The sequence below is a fragment of the Prunus mume genome, linkage group LG8, assembly GCF_029339155.1.
Source record: "Prunus mume cultivar Tortuosa linkage group LG8, ASM2933915v1, whole genome shotgun sequence".
NCBI classification, from domain to species: domain Eukaryota; kingdom Viridiplantae; phylum Streptophyta; class Magnoliopsida; order Rosales; family Rosaceae; genus Prunus; species Prunus mume.
In genome coordinates this window covers 18,457,449-18,479,367 of record NC_142705.1, presented here as the reverse complement: position 1 = coordinate 18,479,367, position 21,919 = coordinate 18,457,449, and the positions used below count along the sequence as shown (strand labels likewise).

Sequence of the window (21,919 nt, the reverse complement as noted above, 5' to 3'; positions counted from 1 at the left end):
TTAGGTTAATTAGTCAAATCAGTGAACCCGTCCTTTTTCGCAAAGTTTGAATTCCCATCTTGAATAATAAAAGAATTAAGATTTAGTCAATTTCATACTCACGGACTAAAAGGAAAAAAAATATATATGTAAGATGAAATGTGATAGAGTAATCCTAATCCCATTTGCCATTAATTTGGAATTAAGGTTTAAAATTCATATTTCTTTTTAAAACAAAGTGGTTTTGTTGGATTTTTGTAGGATAAGCAGTTCAAGAATTATTGGTTAAAACTTTTTAAAGTTAATTTAAATTTAACTAAGTGTTTATGCTTTGGCTCAATTTCATTTTTTATCCATACAGTTAAAATATGGGAAGTTTCACATAGAAGCCTATAACTATAAATGGGGCTCAAATTATATAAATTTTAAAAAATCTACAATCTAGAAACTTTATAATAATAATAAAAATAACCAATTGAAGCATGATTTTAGAACAAGAAATCCAAGCTGAAATATTGAAAATCACATATTAGAGATGAAGAATAGAGTCAAACCTCGTAAAGCACAAATTAAGCTTTGCTCCTCTCGCTTCAACACCAAAAAAGCATAAAAAATGGGACTAATTAATTTGGAAATTTCGTAATCCAATATTAAACTAAACGAACAATTTGGTTGGAGAAGCCGTTGCTAGGCCCTGAGTGGAACATCTTTTCCACCACATATTAAACTTTAAAAAAGGAAAGAAAAAAAAAATTGAAAGCAAACTTTTTTTATTTTATAAAAAAATGTGCTAATAATAACTTGTAAGTTGTGGGTTTTTTTTTTTTTTTTAAGAGGGGGAGAAAAGCCCCAGAAGCAAAAAACAACTAGCTAATAGTAATCATCTGGGGCTTCACAGCCCCCAACATGCCATCAATCATAATAGAGCTAATCCAAATTGGAGCATCATCAAAATAGCAAACCCCCAGATCCATATTCAGACTCCAATTAGCAAAGCAATCTGCAGCAGCATTCCTCTCTCTATAAACATGAGTAAGCTCAACAGACTCAAACTTCCTCATCAAAGCAACACAACTTGCAGTCACCCCAGCACAAGGATGAAGACAACTAGGAACATGCTGCTTGACAAGCTGAACATCAGTCATAGAATCCATTTCAATGGAAAGCCTAGCCACCCCTTTAGCCGCAGCAAGCTTCAAACCAAAGAATAACCCCTAGAGCTCAGCATCCAGAGTTTGCCCAATACCCAAGTTGACAGCAAACCACCCATCTAGTCCCCAAAGGAAACACGGATGATACCACCCTTGCGAGAACCATCAATATTTAACTTGAACACACCATTCACAGGGGCTCCCAAGCCAACATAACCTGCACTTGAGTCCTTTCGGAGATGGAATTAGGACAAGCCTTGAGCCACTCAGAAATTGCAGAAGCAATAATCCTTTTAGGGTGAAAATGAAACTCAGCTTCAACATTAAAAACTCTGTTGTTTCTCCATTTCCAAATAAACCAGTAGGTAAACACAAAAATCACCGGCCAAGGTTGGTGATCAATAACAGACTTGGAACACAAATTACTAAGAAGCCAAGCTTTAAAATCATCCTGGAAAAACCTTTCAGCATCACCCCCCTTAAGGAAAAGAAACCAGACCTCCCTAGCCTTAAAACAATCCCTCAAGATATGAAGCACAGATTCAATGGGCCAACCACAACATTGACAAGATGAATCAAAGGTAAGGTGTCCTCTCACCCTTTGCTCATTGGAGAGGATTTTCCCCTGATACACCAACCAACAAAAAATTTGCAATTTAGGAGGAATCCGCATCTTCCATAGGACTTTGCACCAACGGTCAGACCAATCAGGCCATTTAAACAGCAAATTATAAGCAGATTTCACAATAAAACTTCCATTAGCAGTATATTTCCATATACGAATATCCTTCAATCTCCCATCAAAGTCAGTAGCCAAAGAAGTAATTTTCTTAACCGTATCCTCAGCAAGAAATTTGTTAAGCTTATCCACATCCCACCAGCCATGTTTGAAAAAGTGAGAAACAGGACAATCAACATCAACACCCTCCATAGAATTAACCTGCTGCATCAGAGGAAAATCACCAATCCAAGTATCCTTCCAAAAATTCACTCTATCACCCTTCCCAAGCCTCCAAATCAGAGCCTTATTCAAAAGCTCAGCCCCAAAAAGGATACCTTTCCAAGTTGAGGAAGAACCGTGCCTAGAGGTCATCTTTAAATCAAGAATGGAGTGCCCTTGAGATACTTAGCCTCTAGCCCACAAACCTGTGTCCTTCTGAAGCAACCTCCACCCCACCTTGGCTAAAAGAGCTTGGTTGATATTATGAGATTTTTAAACCCCAACCCACCTTTGCCCTTTGGTCTACACACCAAATCTCATTGGCACAAGTGAACCTTATGTCTTTTCTCACTGCCTCCCCAGAAAAAATTCTTATTAATCTGATCCAGCTCCTCACAAACACTTATAGGAAGCTTAGCAGTCTGCATAGAGTAAATAGGAATTGCAGAAGTCACAGCTCGAATAAGAGTAGATCTCCCTGCCACGGACAACACCTTGCTTTTCCAAGAAGCCAACCTACCATAAACTTTATCCACCAGCCCACCATAGGTAGCCTTAGTGATCCTCGAATGAAGTAAAGGCATCCCCAAATACTTCCCTAGATTCTCAGTAAGAGGGGAACCACATATAAGATTGATTTCTTTTGCCACCTCCTCATAAGTATTAGGGGAGCAAAGAACAGCAGATTTATCAAAGTTTACAGTCTGACTAGAGGCAATACAAAACAACTCTAGGCAACCCTTCATCACCCTAGCTTGTTGGGAACTAGCCTTAGCAAACAGAACCAAATCATTTGCAAAAAATAAGTGCGAAACCATAGGACTAGACTGGCACGATTTGACAGGCATCCACTTCTTTCTTCTAATAGCATAAAAAATAATGTGAGACAACTTTTCAATGCAAAGAACAAAAATATAAGGGGAGAGTGGATTGCCTTGTCTAATGCCACTTCGAGGAATAAAAGGCTCACTCAACTCACCATTCACACAAACCTGATACTTAACAGAGGAAACACAATGCATAATTAATTGGACAGTCGAAAGAGGCAACCCAACCTCTTTGAGCACAAACTCAATAAACCGCCAATTCAATCTGTCATAGGCTTTACACAGGTCAATCTTCCACGCAATAAAACCTTTTTTCCCCTTAGCATTCCCAAACTTGTGCATTAATTCTTGAGCTATAAGAATGTTATTATAATGTGCCTCCCAGGCACAAAATTGACCTGATTGGGGCTGATCAAACCAGGCATAATAGGCCTCAATCAAGCAACCAAAACCTTAGAAATAACTTTATATAAGGTACAACACAAACTAATGGGCCTAAAATGCACCATGGAAGAAGGATTATCAACTTTAGGAACCAAGGTGATTAAGGTAGAGTTCAAACCATCTAGAATACTGCAGGAGATAAAAGTTTGGCAAACCATACTATAAATGTCACTCCCGCAGAGATCCCACTTATTTTGGAAAAAGCATGCAGGAAAACCATCAACTCTAGGGGCTTTTAGACCACCAATATGAAACAAAATTCTCTTTAACCTCAAGGAAATCAATGTTTTGAACAAGATTGACCAAATCAACATCCGCAATACTAGGAAACAAATGAGGGAGATCCCAATTGATGCAGCTACACTGCTCCTGCTCAAACAGCCCCACAAAATAATTAACGGCAAGCTTCTTCAGACCAACAGCCCCTTCAATCCACTCCCCTTTATCCCCTTTCAATCTTTCAATCTTGTTTTTCCGTCTTCTTATTAAGGTAGAGAGATGAAAAAATTTAGTATTTCAATCACCTTCTTGCAGCCACTTCACACGAGACTTTTGTTGCCAAAACAAAGCCTCCTGTTCAAGGACACCATTATACTCATCAATAAGAGTGGTTTCCAGATTATTCAGGAAACGATTACTGCCTTGACAAATAGCTTTCTGGATACCAGCCAAAAAAGCTAAGAGCCTAGCCTTTCTTTGCCTTAGGTGCCCAAAGACATTAGAATTCCAAAGTAACAAAGGCTTCACCAACGAACAAGTTTTATCCAAAACAGACCCATCAAGAAGAGCCCATTGCTGATTAAGGAACTCCTTAAAGTGGTCATGTTTCAACCACATAGCCTCAAACCGAAAGGGACGCAAACTAGGAGACGAAGAGAAACTAGATTTAAGACTTATCTTAATAGGACAGTGGTCAGATTTGGTTATTAGCAGATGCTTAACAAAAGCCTCAGCAAAAAGTCCTCGCCACTGAGCATTACAAACCGCTCGATCAATTCTTTCATAAACCCTTTTATTACTCCAAGTATATTTAGGTCCAGAATACCCAAGATTAATCATTCCATTATCATCAAACCACCTTCTAAACCCTTTCAGTCTACAAAGAGGAGCTCCCCTTAACTTATCATCATAACTCAACATGTCATTAAAGTCCCCCACAAGAATCCAAGGCAGTTGGTGACATTCAGAGACAAAATTCAAGTACTTCCATAACTTTACTCTCTTAGAACTACACGGCGTGGCATAAATAGCCGTGAACAACCAAGGATTTTGACCAGGCCAAGCAATAGCTGCAGAAATAGACTGATCAGTAGTACCAATTACTTCAACTCTAACCTTATTATCATTCCACAAAAGCCAAAGACCACTAGAAAACCCAATGGGATCAACCACCTCAAAGCACGAAAAACCCAACGACTTCACCACATCAAGAGCTTTTGCCCCCCCAATTCTCGGCTCACGGACAAACAGAATATCAACACGATGAACATGAATCAATTCCAACATAGTGTATCTAAATTTAGTGCAAGCAGCACCTCTAGCATTCCAACAAAGAATATCCATCAACAAACAACAGTAGGAAAGGAAACCATAAGGGCTAAACCCTACAATTAAAAGCCAAACGGCTTACCTTCACCATTGTTGAAGGCATTGCTAACCACATTCCCACTAGAATCATTCACTTTACCTGTAGAGACGTCCATCCCTTCATCAAAAATTGACCATCATGAAGAGACGAAGCAACATCATCAAAAAACTCACAATCAATTCCATGCCTATCATCTTTATTAGCTATATTTGGAGGTTGATGTCCAAATATATAGACACCCTTCTCTTGATACAAACTCTGATCCTTCTCCCAAGAATCCAAATGAGTATTCACATATTCGAAAACAGGAGCCCTTCTCTCATTCACAACCTTCTTACCTTTAGCATTCACACTACTATTAGAAAGCCTAGACAAACCCACATTTATTTTACCACCAAATAATCCAGAAGCCTTTGACTTACCATGCTTATTATAAATATCACCAAGCACAACCCTGCTCCCACCATTGGTTTGCCTAGTCTTAGTCCAGATTTTCTTCTCAAAACCAGCACCATTTTTATAAGCAAAAGACTTCCCTGTAGTCCCTTGAGCTACCATACCACCAGAGTCAACATTATCAAACCCAAAATCTTCACTGTTGGCTGCGCAAATCTCACGGCCTGGTGCTCCAGGCCGAGGATGTGCATTAACATGTGACGCCCTTCTTTGGATGCGGGGTGGTTGTGCGCGGGCGTACCAGCAGGTCTACCGTGCGTCGAGATGGTGATGAGGTTTGGGTAAAGATGGTTAAATGATGCGCCTGTTTCGAGTTCGACTCCTGATCAAACAATTGTGACCGAGAGAGGAACTGATCTCGGCCGTCAAGTTCACGGCCTGAGCTATAAGGCCGTTTAATGGTGGTGTTGGTGGCGGGTTTTAGGAGTGCTCCGCGCGTTGCTCGAGAGCGACGGTCGTATGATATATGAGGTGAATGAGATGACAACAAAGATGGTGCTCCGGCGCCTTGAAAATCAAGGGTCGTATGATATATTTGATGAATGGATTTTCCTTACAATCTACCACTACTCCTAGGAAAGCAAATAAAGGTATTGAAAGTGCATTACATGAAAATATAATTTGCTCCGTGGGAGGTTTTTGGTTTGATGTTTGAACCCCTTGAATGTAGTCTTGAGCTTAGTATTTATAGGGGGAGTCTTGGAGGGACAATCGAGGTCGAAAAGATCTGCATGGTGGAGTCAGATCGGGGTAAATGGGTAGTCAAATCGGCATTTGGGATCGTGAAGCATAGTGGTGTGACCCCCATGGATTCGGATAAATCTCGCCACCGCCCTGATCGTGGGTTCTGCCCCATTGGGCGTGGGAATGCATTTAATGCCCTAGTTTGGTGGTTGGTGGTCTGACCTTAAGTTGTAAGATTACTTGTGAGAATATTTGCTCATAAATGGGGCGTGGGACCCTGAGGCCACGTGGCTATTTAACCTCAGTACCTTCTGCCATGTCCTTTACGGCCTTTGGCTTCGGCTTAAAATACCGCAGTCGCGAGGCCGAGAGGATTCTGTCTTTGCAGCTTTTCTTTTGTTTTCGGAAGGCGAAATGCCTAATGAAACGTGGCGTTTCAGTTCATGAGTAGATGCTAGGGCCGAGAGAGGTCCATTCGGTCAGTTTATGACCGTGATTTATTAGGCACAAACATTCACTAACCTTCCTCAAAGCATCAAAACGAGAGCCTTGGTTCATAGAACCAGAACCTTGGTTAACCATCCCCTTAGACATATTCTTTGGCCGCCTCCATGGTGGTACATTCATCCAAGGACCTTGAAGATTCTCCAACTCCTTACTATTCTCTTCTTGACCTATAACACTATCAGCACCCACCTCCGCACCAGCAGATGACTCGCCTGTGTCCGTCTGAGGCAAACTTCTCTTTCAAAGTACAATGCTCCCTCTTATGCCCATAATGGCCACACAAATAACAGATATCAGGAAGACCTTCATACTCTATGTTATACCACACTTGGTTAATTTGAATAAAAGCCTCAAGAGGTTTCGTGAGATCCAATTCCACACAAAGCCGGGCAAATTTACCCCTATTCTGAGCAGTAGTTAGAGCATCAATCTTAAGCAACTTACCCAACAAATTCCCAATCCTCTTCCAAGCCCAAACATCAAAGCACTCCAGTTGAATTGCTAATACTCTGATCCAAGCCGCCATTCGAGTGATATGTGCAGTCCCTGGACAAAAATCAGGCCTCCATTTCAGTAAACCAGATACTGCCCAGCAACAATCTAAGGACCCTCAGTTAACACAAAATCTAAATCCTCCTCTAACTCAAATTTCACTACACTCAAATTTCACTACAAAATAGTCATTCACCAAATCCACTAGCTTCCAACCACCTTTCAAACTCCAATTCTGCTGCAAACGATCATGAATATAGTTATAAGTATGCGACCTACCAAGCAATTTCACAATTAAAGCATTCTTCCAAGGTTTACAGATGCGATCCATTGCTCGCTCAAAGAATTGGATACTGGGTCCCTTATCGTCACGAGAAACCACCACATCATCGCATCACAGATCAAGCATAATTATCATCAAGGGAATCAACATCAATACCCACGTTTTTAACCAAATTGACTTTGTTCATCATCTTATCCCCAAAGTTGTCAGGTCCCCACAAACGAGCTCTGCAGCAAAGTGTCAAGGGATGAGCGAGCGGCGGCGCGAAGCGAAACACAAATTTCGCCACTCAAAGCACACATGCGGCCTAGGATCTCTTCAGGATCCCAATCAGCCTTCTCCCACTTCATGATATTCATGACTCTCACAACTCCGCGAGAGGTTCCCCTTCATGTGTCGTCTTCCCCTAGACAACGAGTCACACTACCATGTGACAATACAATCACTCCGCATCCGGCAACGAACCCTCGACGCCCATACATCAAGCGTTGCATAAGACACGTCAACTGCATCGACCACGTCGCATGCTTAACTCATGGCTCGCTCATGTCCAAGTCAAGACATAGCGATCCAACACACCATCGGTTTACCCACACTTCTGTCGGTCATTCCTTTAGCGTCCACGATAGCCCACATCCTCAAGCTATACACGCAAGCTGTCCTACTTGCATGTCGCCCAAGCCTTGGCGACATATGTATTCCGAATGTCCCACATAACCCTCTATGCATTGCATGGGGTCGCAACCCATGCGTACCGGCATCCGAATATCTTCCTTCCATCTTGGACAAGGCCAAACCCAAGCCAAGTCCATCGAGTATTGTCAAATGCCTCGCTAGCCAATGGCATAGCGAATGCCATACGTTGACCTCACTCTTTACCACGATGCGCAATACGAACGCCCCACGTGTTCGTCCCTCGGAATTCCTTTCCCTCGGAGACACAGATTATCCTTCAACAATCTTATGCCCGCCCTTATGACTATCTCCAATGTCATAAGGATGCTCGCTTAGTGCCACAAGGGTGTAAGCACCAGGGGTGGTGGAGAGCATGACACCATGTCACCCCCTATATAGCATTTTATGCATTTAGCCTTCTGCCAGGAGGGAACATCACCTATGCACGAGGAGTCATAATTGGGCATAACTCCCTCATACGAACTCCGAATGGCGAACCGTCGATTCGCGTTTCTGCGTCTCAACATTACGAAAGTCCCGGTATTCTTAGCTTCTTCAGGGTCCTCCCGTAACCTTCAGAAATACCCAAAATACCCTTCACAAGTGCAACCTGGCCAACACCAACCATTCTAGCTCTTAAGCTCTAGCCTTTTCCACACTTAGACTTCCTCTTAAGCGCATAGATGTTCCAACGGAGTCACGGTAGCACTTGTCTATGTGCGACCCGTGACATTCTCCCCCACTGATAGTGTCGACGTCCTCGTCCGACGTGCCCCACCGTCAACTTCGAATCACGATATCACTCACTTATGTGCGAACCGTGACATTCTCCCCCACTGATAATGGCGACGTCCTCGTCGACATGCCCACTGCATTGTTGCATAACAACACCATATAGGAATATCCTCTTCTCTTCGCTCCAAGGACCACAAAGCACCACTGCCTTAACCCTTCTTAACTTATCTTTCAAAGTTGTATTCCTTCCCTCTCTTGGGCCGAGACCTTTGTCTCTTGTTGCACTTAACCATAGAACAATCACATAGCTCGTTGGTCAAGTACTTCCACATTTTCCATATTAAAAAGATGCGCCCCTCAGCGTGACTCGAAAGCCAACCGTGTGTCCTCCACGGCACCTCCATTTGTTTGTGCTCCTGCACTGCCATACTTCCAAGGCATTCGAGGTTCTCCCCTTCCTATCTCGTTGGCACACCTTCACCTCAAGGTGTCTCCACAGCAAAGTTCCACCACACTTAGGCCATCACAATTCACCAAGGTTAGACATCATCCCTACTACGAGTAGAACTACCTGACTACCAACGCCCAAACTCGGACTCGGCAGAACCACTTCTATAGCATCCCCACGGGAACAAGTAAGCTGTCAACACCCAAGTTACTCCAACATTGTCTGCCATCGAGTGCGGACAGACTCCATGTCCTTAGAAACCATGCTCACAAGTGAGACTTCGGGATCTACCTCTTTGGAACACTCCCTCGTTCCGAAAATCAGTTAGCAACCTTGTGTCAACCATTGTGCCTCACCCACCTGTTCTCAACAATTGTAAGAGCAACCACTTAAGTGACTCCTTCATTAAAGCCTAGCCCGTCAGCGACTTACCCCCTCAATGGAGCCTAGCCCGTCAGCGACTTACTCCCTTCAAAGACTGCACCATTTCGGTCTTGAGCTCCCACAACCTTTCCCCGAACAACGGTCTTACACCATCCGTTCAACACTCATCACCAACCGACTTCAACACAACCGCTTATGGCATGCGATGGTTTGAGTATTGCCAATCTTCGGCACTCTCACCAAGCTCCACTGCCATTGTCTCCAATGAACTTCGTGGGTCTCCCCCACTTATCTCATCGACGCACCCTCACGTCAACGTACCTCCGAAGCAAAGCTCTACAACACTTTAGGCCTTGGCAACTCACCAAGGTTCAATGTCATCCCTACTACGAGTAGAACCACCTAACCAACGCTCGAACTTGAACTTGGTAGAACATACTTCCGTAGCATCCCCAAGGGAACAAGTAAGACATCCTCCCTCAAGTTACTCCATCTTCGGCCTCCCACAAAGTGCGGACGTACTATGTCCTTAGCCACCATCCTCACAAGAAAGACTCTGGGATCCACCTTTGGAACACTCCAGCATTCCGAATATTAGCTCGCAACCATGTGTCAAACATTGTGCATCACCCCCACGTTCTCCACAGTTGCAAGAGCAACCACTTGAGCGACTTCTTCTTTAAAGCTTAATCCTTCTGCAACTTACTCCCTCAATAGAGCCTAGTTCGTCAGCAACTTACTTCCTTCAAAGACAGCCCCCTTTCGGTCTTCCGCCCTCACAAATCTTCCCTGAACAAGGGTCTTGCACTGTCTGCTCAACACTTGTTGCCAACAAAGTTTACTACAACCTCAATGGTATGTCATGGTTCGAGTGCTAGTCAATTTTCAACACTCTCGCCAAACTCGCGCTCCCATCCTCCCCACATCCTAAACTGAACAAGCAACATCCTTCGTCACAAGTCAGAACCCCTGCCTACCCAACTTCCGGGCGCTTGGTGCGCGGATTAGAAAACTAGGCAACCGAGCAACAAAACCAACCATCATCCCACATCTTAGAGTCATCCTGCTTGATGTCTTCTCAGAACTTCGAGGCAATCTTTTTGAATACCTTCACTTTTCCATAGGATCCAGCACCAAGACGGGTTTCCATCATCCGTCACACAACCTGATTCCAACAATCATCCACGGTGACGTTGGGTTCTTCATCCAACTTCGCAAGTCTACTACCTATCACAGGCAATGACCCGCTACCTTGCTATCAAAGTTTCTCCATCACCAATCTCTTCTAGGTATGAATCCCTCACACAGAAACCACCATCTGAATCGATCAACCCTAATACCATTTGTCCTGGGATCAGAGCTTCACTGTTTGTATCAAAGGTGCGAATCATTTGAGCAGAAGCCACCATCTGAATTGATCGGCTCTTTGACATCCTTCTTCGAATCATTAGAGCTTTCGCTCTGATACCACTTGTCACGGGATGAGCAAGCGGCGCGGCGCGGCGAAGCGAAACACAAATTTCGCCACTCAAAGCACACCGTGCGGCCTAGGATCTCTTCGGATCCCAACGCCTTCTCCCACTTCATGATATTCATGACTCTCACAACTCCGCGAGAGGTTCCCCTTCATGTGTCGTCTTCCCCTAGACAACGAGTCACACTACCATGTGACAATACAATCACTCCGCATCCGGCAACGAACCCTCGACGCCCATACATCAAGCGTTGCATAAGACACGTCAACTGCATCGACCACGTCGCATGCTTAACTCATGGCTCGCTCATGTCCAAGTCAAGACATAGCGATCCAACACACCATCGGTTTACCCACACTTCTGTCGGTCATTCCTTTAGCGTCCACGATAGCCCACATCCTCAAGCTATACACGCAAGCTGTCCTACTTGCATGTCGCCCAAGCCTTGGCGACATATGTATTCCGAATGTCTCACATAACCCTCTATGCATTGCATGGGGTCGCAACCCATGTGTACCGGCATCCGAATATCTTCCTTCCATCTTGGACAAGGCCAAACCCAAGCCAAGTCCATCGAGTATTGTCAAATGCCTCGCTAGCCAATGGCATAGCGAATGGCATACGTTGACCTCACTCTTTACCACGATGCGCAATACGAACGGCCCCACATGTTCGTCTTGTCCTCGGAATTCCTTTCCCTCGGAGACACAGATTATCCTTCAACAATCTTATGCTCGCCCTTATGACTATCTCCAATGTCATAAGGATGCTCGATTAGTGCCACAAGGGTGTAAGCACCAGGGGTGGTGGAGAGCATGACACCATGTCACCCCCTATATAGCATTTTATGCATTTAGCCTTCTGCCATGAGGGAACATCACCTATGCATGAGAAGTCATAATTGGGCATAACTCCCTCATGCGAACTCCGAATGGCGAACCGTCGAGTTGCGTTTCCTGCGTCTCAACATTACGAACGTCCCGGTATTCTTAGCTTCTTCAGGGTCCTCCCGTAACCTTCAGAAATACCCAAAATACCCTTCACAAGTGCAACCCGGCCAACACCAACCATTCTAGCTCTTAAGCTCTAGCCTTTTCCACACTTAGACTTCCTCTTAAGCGCATAGATGTTCTAACGGAGTCAAGGTAGCACTTGTCTATGTGCGACCCGTGACAAAAGGCACCTCAAGGTCTTCCATCAGATCTGCATTCAGGACAATTAGGGTTGGGCTTAGGCTCGCAAGCTTCCTCGGTTGAAACCTCTTAGAGAAGAACTTGCTTAGCACTACCGGAGAGCCTTCCTCCATAGATCCAAGAACCATAGCCAAATATTTAAGAAAGAAGATCAAAAAGGTGGGAGACTGCCGGGCGACAAGTCCCATAAAAGGGAAGAAAACTCAAGATCGGCACAGCGCTTGAGGCTGCGTACAAAGTCGGTTATTCTTCAGTTTTTACCAATTGTAAGTTGTGCTTTAACTTTTCACATAGACACATAGAATGTGAATTGTCCTTAATTGTTACAAAACAATGTTGGCCGTAAAAAAAAAATGGAATGTAAGTTTATGTGTCATCAAAAGGTATTGAATCTCAAAGCTACTTTTCTTTAATTATAGATAAAATTTGCTCCAATGGATGAAAGTATCCCTCTACGTTAAAAGTGGCCCGGTCTATTTAAATTTGTGCCGCTATGTTATTCAGGTCAGATTGAACCAGTTGGTTTAATTAATTAAGTTGTACCGTACTAGCCCATTTATTCAAATTGTTAATTTTGGCCCAACCCAAAAGCCAAGTCCACATTAATCTAAGTTTGTGCTCGTGCCGTGCTTGGTTCGAGTCTATGCTTGGGCCATTTAACTTGAATTTCTTTTATTAAAAAAAGAAACTCATGTTAGCATATTAAATTTATAGAAGGAAAAAATTATAATATGTTCAGATATTAAAAATTGAGAATTTATTGTAGTATTTATTTATTGAGGATTTAATATGCGACTAAAAATTGAGGATTTATTGTAGTATTTATTTAATATGAAAAAATATGATTTGTTGGAAAAAGAAGCCACCAAATCAAAGTCCATATATGTCGATCTAGGGGTAGGAGGCTAAGAGAGTGTAGTGTTCTAATATTTTTGTTAAGCATGGGCATTTTTTTGAATGTTTCACTGTTTGAGGCTTCTGCCCTTATATATGTACATCAGAGCTAACACTAGAAACTAAAGCTACCAGCCCACCCCTGACCGATCAAAATTGACCATTAAGATGAACAAAAAGCAGTGGACTTAGAACAAGAAGAATCTCGAATGGAATGACTAGGACTTTCTTGTCAATCCTTTTCAAAAAATTATATTCCATAAATCACCAGCATACAACATCCTTTTCAATCACTTTTACCCATGTCAGTCTTTGGTCTTCATCTAGTCCCCTTCGATTTTCCAAATTTATTCACCTTATTATTTCACCAATGTACTTTGATTTTTACATTTCACATCACCAAAATGTCTCAAAGTAACTGCCCCTCTTGGCTCTTGATTTCAGATATACACTCTATTGCCCCACAACACTTATGCTCAATCAGCTTGTTATATCCTATGAATTGGAGCTCTGGTCCTACATAATGTTACAGAATGGAGAGGTGAGTACCTCATAGCTTAGAAGCATGAGCTGTAACTTTACTCATGGCAACTGCTGTCTTTGAACCAGATGAGCGCCCCAAGTGCTTGCAGATAAAGTCCCCAGCCAACATGAGCTTTTTAAGATCTACGTTCGTCTTCACTCCAAGTCCATTTAGCATGTACACAACATCCTCCGTGGCAACATTTCCAGAAGCACCTTTGGCATATGGACAACCCCCAAGACCTGAGACTGATGAATCCACTGTGCTGATCCCCATCTGCAAAGATGAAAAATTGTCATTGCAATTCTATTGCCTTAAAATATTATGAGATAGTTGGAAATCTGAAATTATGGTCATTAGAATCACGCATCAACACAAAAGGTAATCAGTTTGGGGATTTCTCATTGCTCAAACTTAAACTCCAAACAATTGAAGCTTCAGCTATACCTTATTTACAATGTAAGATGTTCAGCTTGCAAATGAAGGTTCTTCCCCTCGTATAGCAGAACATCATATTTTTCTAGATGATATTCAGAGTTCAGATCTTTTCAAATTTTATCTTTTCTCCTTTTTGTATTCCGTATAGGACAATTCTAACATATGTCTTTCTTGAGAAGCCGACTAGTTCATGCACGCAATTTTAAATATCACTTTGTAGCTAACTCCCACCACAGTTCCACAATCAATGTCAGGAGAGCGTCGCAAGTATAATCTAGCTCTACCAAATGCCAGAGAGACTCACAGCACTCACAGGTAAGGGTGATGAGTCAGGTTGGCTGGCATATGGTGTTTGTCTGTTTCACAAGTATTCGACATTTCGACTAATTGGGCGACAAGAAGACAACACTGATTACTAATGTATTTAATTTTCGCTAATCACAACACAACATGATTATTGAACAAACAAGGCAAAACACATGTAGCATGCAGGTGAGTCAAGTCATAATGAGGTTTGATGATTAAATACCCAACTCAGCACTTTTATTCATTATAATTCACTTGACCAATTTAATGCAAACATCATTTTAGGTACCCGTTTAAACAATACCTATTAATTTGTAATTAGTTTGACATGGTACGCTGGGTCCAATACCTAACCTCATAAAGTCATGTTGTATTTAGGGTCCAATAAAATGTTGTCTTCTAGGCTCTTACTTCAAAATCTTTTTGTCATGGATGTGCACTGAGAAGGTCCACACATCTCCTATGTACTGATGATTTTACTCACTTGGGTATCCTAAGATTAGAGAATCCAAGGCTCCTAAACATTTTAATACCTTTCGTACATTCCCTAAAGGTTGCTTTGGTTGTTTTTTATATCTTTTCGAAGTAATTGGGATTTGAGTGACATTATTTTGCAATGTCATTGGGGTTCACTGCCACCAGTCCTGTTGTCACACACTAGAATAAGAATGGTACAGCTGAACTAAAGCTTCGCCATATTACTCAGATAGCTTCTACGTTTCTCAGTTCAGTTTTGTCTTCCTCAATCTTGGTTGACACAGTTTCAATTGAAGTCCATGTTATGAATCTCCTCCCCAGTTTGTCTCCCCTTATTGATCTCCGTCCCACACTCGTCTTCCTGTGTTAAAAAACATCCATAGTTAGTTACTCATCTTCACGAGGGGATAAAACGATTGTAGTTTCACACAACTGGCAAGGTATATCATCCCTTATCATGCCTTGGCTGCTTAAATTTCTATATCCTAAGCCAACCACAACCCATACTGTCATTAGTTTGGTAGTCAATTTGGGATGATCCTCCACTAGTTATATGAATGCTTCCTCACATAGCTTCATTAGACTATGTTCATGACTCTGGCTCCTTGTGCCTGGTTTCCATGGTTTAGCTCCTTGCTCATTTACTGTGTTTTCACAGAATCGTCAGATCACTCCATGTTTGTGTTTTGACATCCATAATAAATGGTCCTTTTCTTGTTTGTCGATGACATTAGGATCACTATGTATATGGAGACACCCTGTTCACTCTCCTCATTTACCTCCAGTTTTTGATAAAATGATCTTGGCCGTCTTCATTATCTTCTGGGACTAGAGGTGCATTGCCTAAGTTCTGTCTTTTACATCTCCAATCTAAGTATATCGTTGACTTCTTGTGTCGCAATTCTATGATTGAGTGAACAGAAACATCCAGAATACCTTTGAGTGATAACAGCTTTCCTCACTAGAGCGTGATCCACTTTTAGATGCTAATGAGTACTGTCACCACCTAGTTGACTCATTGCCTTTACTATTCAAGATGTTGCTCAACTTATGGGCACCTCGAACTCCACATCTTGGCCCTATTAAGCGCATTCTGCAGTATTGCAAAGGAACTACAGATTGACTTCCAATCCTATATTACATGCTTGCACTAACTTCATTGAGCATGATTATCACTTTATTAATGTGAGCATGTACTCTATGTCAGTCAATCTGTCCAGCGTGTATATCAGACTATCAATTTCTTGATTAAAGGGATTCACAAGCACTACTATGTGCTTTTGCACTCCAAACTCGTCCTCTCTTGACTACCGAGTTGGGAGGGGAGTACTAGCATATTAGGTAGCCTCCTTGCTTGTCTCTTGATTGCGCTTCGTTATAGTAATTGCCTTTGGAACTTTTCTTATAGCTATTCCTATAACTAGTATATAATCTCATTTCAGATGAACACAACCACTCATAAATTCCCAAAACCTTACAAACACAAACTGTTTATTGATAGTTTTAATTTGGTCAAATTTCAGCACGAACACAATTGAAGAACACTAACCCTTTAGTTTTGTCTATTTGAGTCGTATCAATAATTGTCACACCGGCCTACGTATGGTTTAATTTTCAAGCTAAATTCAAGATGCAAAGTGTGATTACCTGGAGTGATGCAAGTATGTTTGAAAGAGCTTGCCCATAAGTGTCATGATAATGGACAGCAAGCTTGTCAGTGGGGACCACATCAGTAACAGCTTCAAGCATTGGAATGACAGTACCTGGGAAAAAAAATTAACAAGCAAATACATAGAAACCCATGACAAAGTTTACAGTAGCTCTGATAGTTGGCCAGAAAACCCACATAGCATGAAAGCTTATACAGTTTAATTTACTTATTTGTTTTATTCATTTTGTTAATGCACTTAGAGAGTAGTTAGGAGGTCATAAAGAGATGCTAAAGGTACATAGGGCTGGAATAGATGTTAAATTCAAGGCACAATAAATTGCCACGCTGTGCCTATCCTAAGCTATTTTATAAGTGCATCAGATGCTTTTGTTTGCTTTTCTAGTTGGGAGACTTAGTTCTAGAGTTCGATAGATGCAACATCTTATATGTTTAAAAATCCAACCAATTGATTGTAAGGTACAGTATAGAAAGGACCAAGTGCATTCTATAACTGTCTGAAAATCAGTTTAGCAAGGAACATGGGAACTACAAGTTTTGGAAGATATATTCAAGATGCAAAACAATTATATCAACAACCAACTAAATGAACAAGATTCTTCACTAGAATTACCTGGAGTACCAACACCAATCGTATCACCAAGAGAAATTTCAGAGCAACCCATATCATAAAGCTTTTTGGCCACATATGCTACTTGTGATGGGAGTACTGTTCCTTCCACTGGACACCCCACAACACATGAAATGTACCTAACAAGATTAGAGAGTATTACATTGTCGTATTGCTTCTAAACTATATAACGTTACTCCTGCATGATTTAAAAGCAGTGACCATAAATAATTAAAAATGTAAGCATTTGAAACTTAAAAGTTGTCCCCAGAAATATTCATAATATTCACCAATAATATATTATAGACAATACAGACAAAAGAAAGGAGGTTATTAAGTGTAGAATATCATGAAAACTTGCATTTTAACATTTTTGGGTCAGGCTGGAATTGAAAATTAACACAATTTTTTTGTACCCAGTCTAAAATCATTGTCATAATTCCAGAAACAAAATTGAGTGCTGTAATTTAAAAGGTAGCAATGACTGAAGGGGTTAGAGTTAAAAATCATCCGTGATGACCTTCTACCATTTTACAGAATCATAAGTAATAAGGCCAAGAAGTAGTCCCAGGGGGGCAAAAAAAAATAGAGCCCAGTTCTTAATACTACAAATCTCTTCTTCAAATAGTCTGTTAAAAAGAAACTTCTGTGCTTATTTCAATCTGTTTATATTAAAGGATTTAAAGAATATACTATTCTGAAAGAAAGTAATTAGTTTTAGTCGGAGTGCACAACACACCCCCGTCCCCCCTATGAACACACACACAAAAGAAAAGGGAAGTTAGAAGATATACCCACGAACAGGAATTGAAAGCTTTGTAGCAGCAGTAGCAACATCATGGTAACGAATGAGACTATCTTCAATACTGCAATTTATATTTGATTTTGAAAAAGACTCAGAAGCTGCGGCAAAGATGGCAACTTCCTTTGCACCAGCAGCAACAGCCGCCTCAAATCCCTATAAGAAAGCTCTACACAATATGAATAAGTCTCACATCTTCTTATTATTTATAATGTTTTGTTTCGCACTGAAAAGTGCTTACTTTAAGATTAGGAGTTAAGACAGGAAATCTAACACCTTCCACATTCCGAATCACCTTCATTACATCTTTTGCATCTGCCAGCTGCAATTGAAGGAAAAAAAATACGGGCGTGAGAAAACATAGCCAATGAGAATCTAATTTTAAAGATGCTCTAAACTTTTTTTGTGCAGATGAAAATTTCATTAGGTTTCACGAAGGCATGACAGAAGAATACAAACAGTGTAAAAAAGAAAGGAAAACAAAAGAAAGAAAAGCTAAATATATAGAGGGAGCTAGAAATCAAAGAATTAATTACTGAGAAGTGGCAGACGTGAAACAGCCACAAAAACAAAGTATCTGAAAATTGTCTTACACTAAAAAATTGGAAGCTAAAATCCATAAATGGTCCAGCTCCTTTCCAACCACATGCACCAGATCAAACATAAAGGTATTGTTGCTAACAAACTTTTCATGACACTAAGGTGATGGATCACACATAGACAGCACCATAACCAATGCATCATATAAAATCAAAATGATATAGCTAAGGAACCAACAAGATGATTTAAGCCAAATGAAAAGAAAATTGATTATATTTGAAACTTCTTATTTTCAAGAATGAAGCTGCAATAGCATCTTTGTCAATTCTAGTTTTGAAAATTATTTGACCTGTGAATATTAGGAGCAAGAACAAAGATTGCAAACGAGGCCACTACCAGATGTTTTGTAAGATAAGAAATTTGTTCTAATAAAAACTACATTTTGTAAAAGAGAAAAATATCATATTAAGATCATGTTTAATAACCAGTTCACAACCATTGAAGATCTAGTTACAAGGAGAAACTTTATCACGATCAGCATTTTCTTTAAAAGAAACCACAATTTTACATTAAAAAATAAAACAGAAAGTACATCGCTGACCGGCCTTATTGGTGACAAGAAACCATAATTTTATATCACAATCAGCATTGAACAGCCTTATCTGTGTAATCGTTAATTCAATAGACACAAAGAGGAAGGATTGAAGACTAATAATTTTATATTTATACGTACTGTCAACCTTCCATAACCCTTCTCCTTTATTATGGCTTAGGACATAGTTGATATTAAATGTATGTGAGAGGGGAGGGGAGGGGAAGGGAGGGGGGCTGCGGTGAGTGTGAGGGTGTTGGTTAGGTAGGAGAGAGAGATTGGCATCTTTATATTATATTACTCCTTCTTTTACTTAACCTAACGACTCCAAAACACATCCTTTAATAGTCCATGATCCATATACGCCCTGCATATTTCAAGTCTGTCCCTAGTTCTTAAGTCTCTTGACGTTTTTATAGTGTGACCATCTTCAATTATCCAGGTTAGAACTTTTGCCACATAATTCTAAATGCATTCTAGCTCTTTCGACAACACAAATTCAACCAAAATGACTAGTGAGGCCTTTTTCCTAACTGGTCAAAATGCAATCCTCAATAAAATTTTAGTTCGCTCAATGAATGTCTCATCATTATCCTTGGGTTCCTTAACTGCTTGGTAACATTTTCTCCAACATATACCCTCAGAGGCATGCAACAAGAACATTAGTAATTGAATAGCGACCCAATGCCATTTTATAAACAAAATAGACACAAAAAAAGGAGTACCTGCGGAACCCATTTGGGTGAGACAAAACTTGTAGCCTCAACAACATCCAATCCTGAAGCAACCAGCATTTCAATCAATTTAACCTTCACAGCAGTAGGAACAATGTGCGTCTCATTCTGAAGTCCATCCCTTGGACCAACTTCCACTATCTTCACAAATTCTGGAATGTTTTTCAACAGCTGATGGATCATACAAATTAACAGATTATCAGAAAGAATTCAATCAAAAACCAAATTTAATCAAATGGGTACAACCATAAGACACCAACATTACTGATTGGCTCCTTTGTGGAACTTTGATTCCAATTGGAGCTTAAACGACGAATTGACGAATATGAAGCCTCAAGGCCCTCAACATCATTACCAGCTGCCCTAAAAAACCCACCAAATCCTGACACTGCTCCGTTCTTACACACAATCCTCATTTGTCTTGACATCTCATGCAAAGCAAACATTGCATTGAATCTACAACGCTAAACGAAACATGTTAAAAGCTCTAAAACTTTCAAAACACAAACATGAAAGGAAAGAAATGATTTTCGAATTGAATTAAAGCCGCTAACCTCAATTAGACGAGATTCTAGTAGTTTGCTGGGTGCGGCACGGTCGCAGGTATGCAATTGGGGACGAAAGAACTCGTGTGCAAGGAGACGACGTGGATGACGAGGGTAATTTGGTAAAACAATAAGGGATGTATTCAATTGGGATTTTCAAAAACTATTTTAGGGATAATAAAAAATGTCTACAGAATTTAAACAGAATGTAATGACCAAATGAATTTTAAAATATTCAAATCGATTTTATGACCAAAAATTATTTTTAGATTTTTATAATTCAAATTTTTTACTTAAGGATTTTAAAGGATTCAAATCATATGATTTATAAGATTTAGAAGTACAAAATGGATTAACTATTCATCATTTCCACCACGATACTTCCATTTAAAATTTGTCACGTGTCTTTTTTCTTAAAAAAAAAAAATTTAAAGCTATTTGTCATTTTTGGGTTTTACCCTCAGCTTTCTTGGCAACCAAACATAGAATAAAGAAGGGAAATAAGCTGGTGTAATCACAATTCAGAAATAGTGTGCTGAAATAATCAGGCTACAAATTGTATTCTAATATAATCACTTGGAGACGTGAAATGACCACAGTGCCCTCCATATAAAAACATATCTATTGGGGAGTTATTGGCCATGGATTGGCGACCTAACACTTGTGGCTTCTCTGTCTTTCTCAGCTCTGTGACGGTCGTCTCTTCCTCTGTCGGCGCTTTCTCTCTCCAGCGGCCACCACCACTCTATGTCTCCCTCTGTCCCCAAAACCTAAGTAACACTCTCTCGTTCTCTCTCTGCAGTCAATGTTAGGGTTTGGTGGGGCGGTTCTTGACGGTGAAAGAGAGGGTTTCTTCGTTAAATGTTCTCTCCCTTAAACGATTTCTTAGTTCCCTCTCTTTTCATGTCTTGAATCAACGTCTTTCTCTTCTCCTCTGCTCCTTTAGAGCCTCAAAAAACCCTAAATCTTGGTTTCGATTCAGACTTTGTTCACATACTTCCTTCTCCTGCTCAATCTGTCATAGACAAAAATCGCGATTTTCTGTAGGTGTTGCTGGGATTTCCAATTCGGTTCTGTGCACAAAACGAGTGATTCTAAGGTTGGTTTTGTATTTGTTATTGACTAGTTTGTGCATTTTCATTTGAGAAGGATAATTTCAGTAACCTGTGACTGATGTTGTGAAGTTTAGTAATTACAGAGATTGCAATAATAATGTATTTTAACTGTGAATTATTTCATGCTTGGATGAAACTTGTATTGGTGTATTGATTTTGCTCTGTGGACGATGAAGTGCCTCAAGTTGGTATTTGTCATCTGGGATTGGTTCGTTTGTGATGCGTGTTTTCAGTTCCATTTGATGATGCATATTTAGTGTGGGAATTTATTCTGGTGGCAATGGCTATTCCATTATAACACAGGTTTACCTCACTAGGCCCTAAATTAGCTGTTGAGTAATAATGCATAAGTAAATTTGTTGGTATCATTGCTGTTTCAGCACCTAGTAGCTTAGTTTGCACCCTTCCAGTCT

General features: G+C 40.8%; 2 protein-coding genes across 3 annotated transcripts; both read right to left on the bottom strand.

The window, feature by feature from the left end:
- Nucleotides 1–773: 773 nt before the first annotated feature.
- LOC148914944 (uncharacterized) lies at nucleotides 774–5,804 on the bottom strand. Its single transcript, XM_089042223.1, has one exon. It carries the CDS (start codon nucleotides 4,902–4,904, stop codon nucleotides 3,858–3,860), a length of 1,047 nt encoding a protein of 348 aa, XP_088898349.1. The 5' UTR covers nucleotides 4,905–5,804; the 3' UTR covers nucleotides 774–3,857.
- Nucleotides 5,805–13,360: 7,556 nt separating this feature from the next.
- Nucleotides 13,361–20,554, bottom strand: LOC103339160 (hydroxymethylglutaryl-CoA lyase, mitochondrial-like). Of its 2 annotated transcripts, none has more exons than XM_089043436.1 (8): nucleotides 20,401–20,554; nucleotides 20,107–20,302; nucleotides 19,838–20,017; nucleotides 18,222–18,302; nucleotides 17,973–18,136; nucleotides 17,182–17,318; nucleotides 16,547–16,662; nucleotides 13,361–13,954 (listed from the first exon to the last, which is right to left on the bottom strand). In XM_089043436.1, the coding sequence occupies exons 2-8, from the start codon at nucleotides 20,290–20,292 to the stop codon at nucleotides 13,706–13,708; spliced, it is 1,113 nt and encodes a 370-aa protein (XP_088899562.1). In that variant the 5' UTR covers nucleotides 20,293–20,302; nucleotides 20,401–20,554; the 3' UTR covers nucleotides 13,361–13,705. The 2 variants fall into 2 exon arrangements, with proteins under 2 accessions (XP_088899562.1, XP_008240671.2); XM_008242449.3 differs by having other exon boundaries at nucleotides 20,107–20,310; nucleotides 20,401–20,526.
- Between the last annotated feature and the right edge of the window lie 1,365 nt (nucleotides 20,555–21,919).

Coding starts and splice junctions, on each gene's coding strand:
- LOC148914944 (XM_089042223.1), bottom strand. CDS start 4,904: ATGGATATTCTTTGTTGGAATGCTAGAGGTGCTGCTTGCACTAAATTT.
- LOC103339160 (XM_089043436.1), bottom strand. CDS start 20,292: ATGTTTGCTTTGCATGAGATGTCAAGACAAATGAGGATTGTGTGTAAG. Junction 20,018..20,106: donor CAAAGGAGCCAATCAGTAAT/GTTGGTGTCTTA, acceptor ATGATCCATCAG/CTGTTGAAAAACATTCCAGA. Junction 18,303..19,837: donor CACCCAAATGGGTTCCGCAG/GTACTCCTTTTT, acceptor CTTCAATTGCAG/CTGGCAGATGCAAAAGATGT.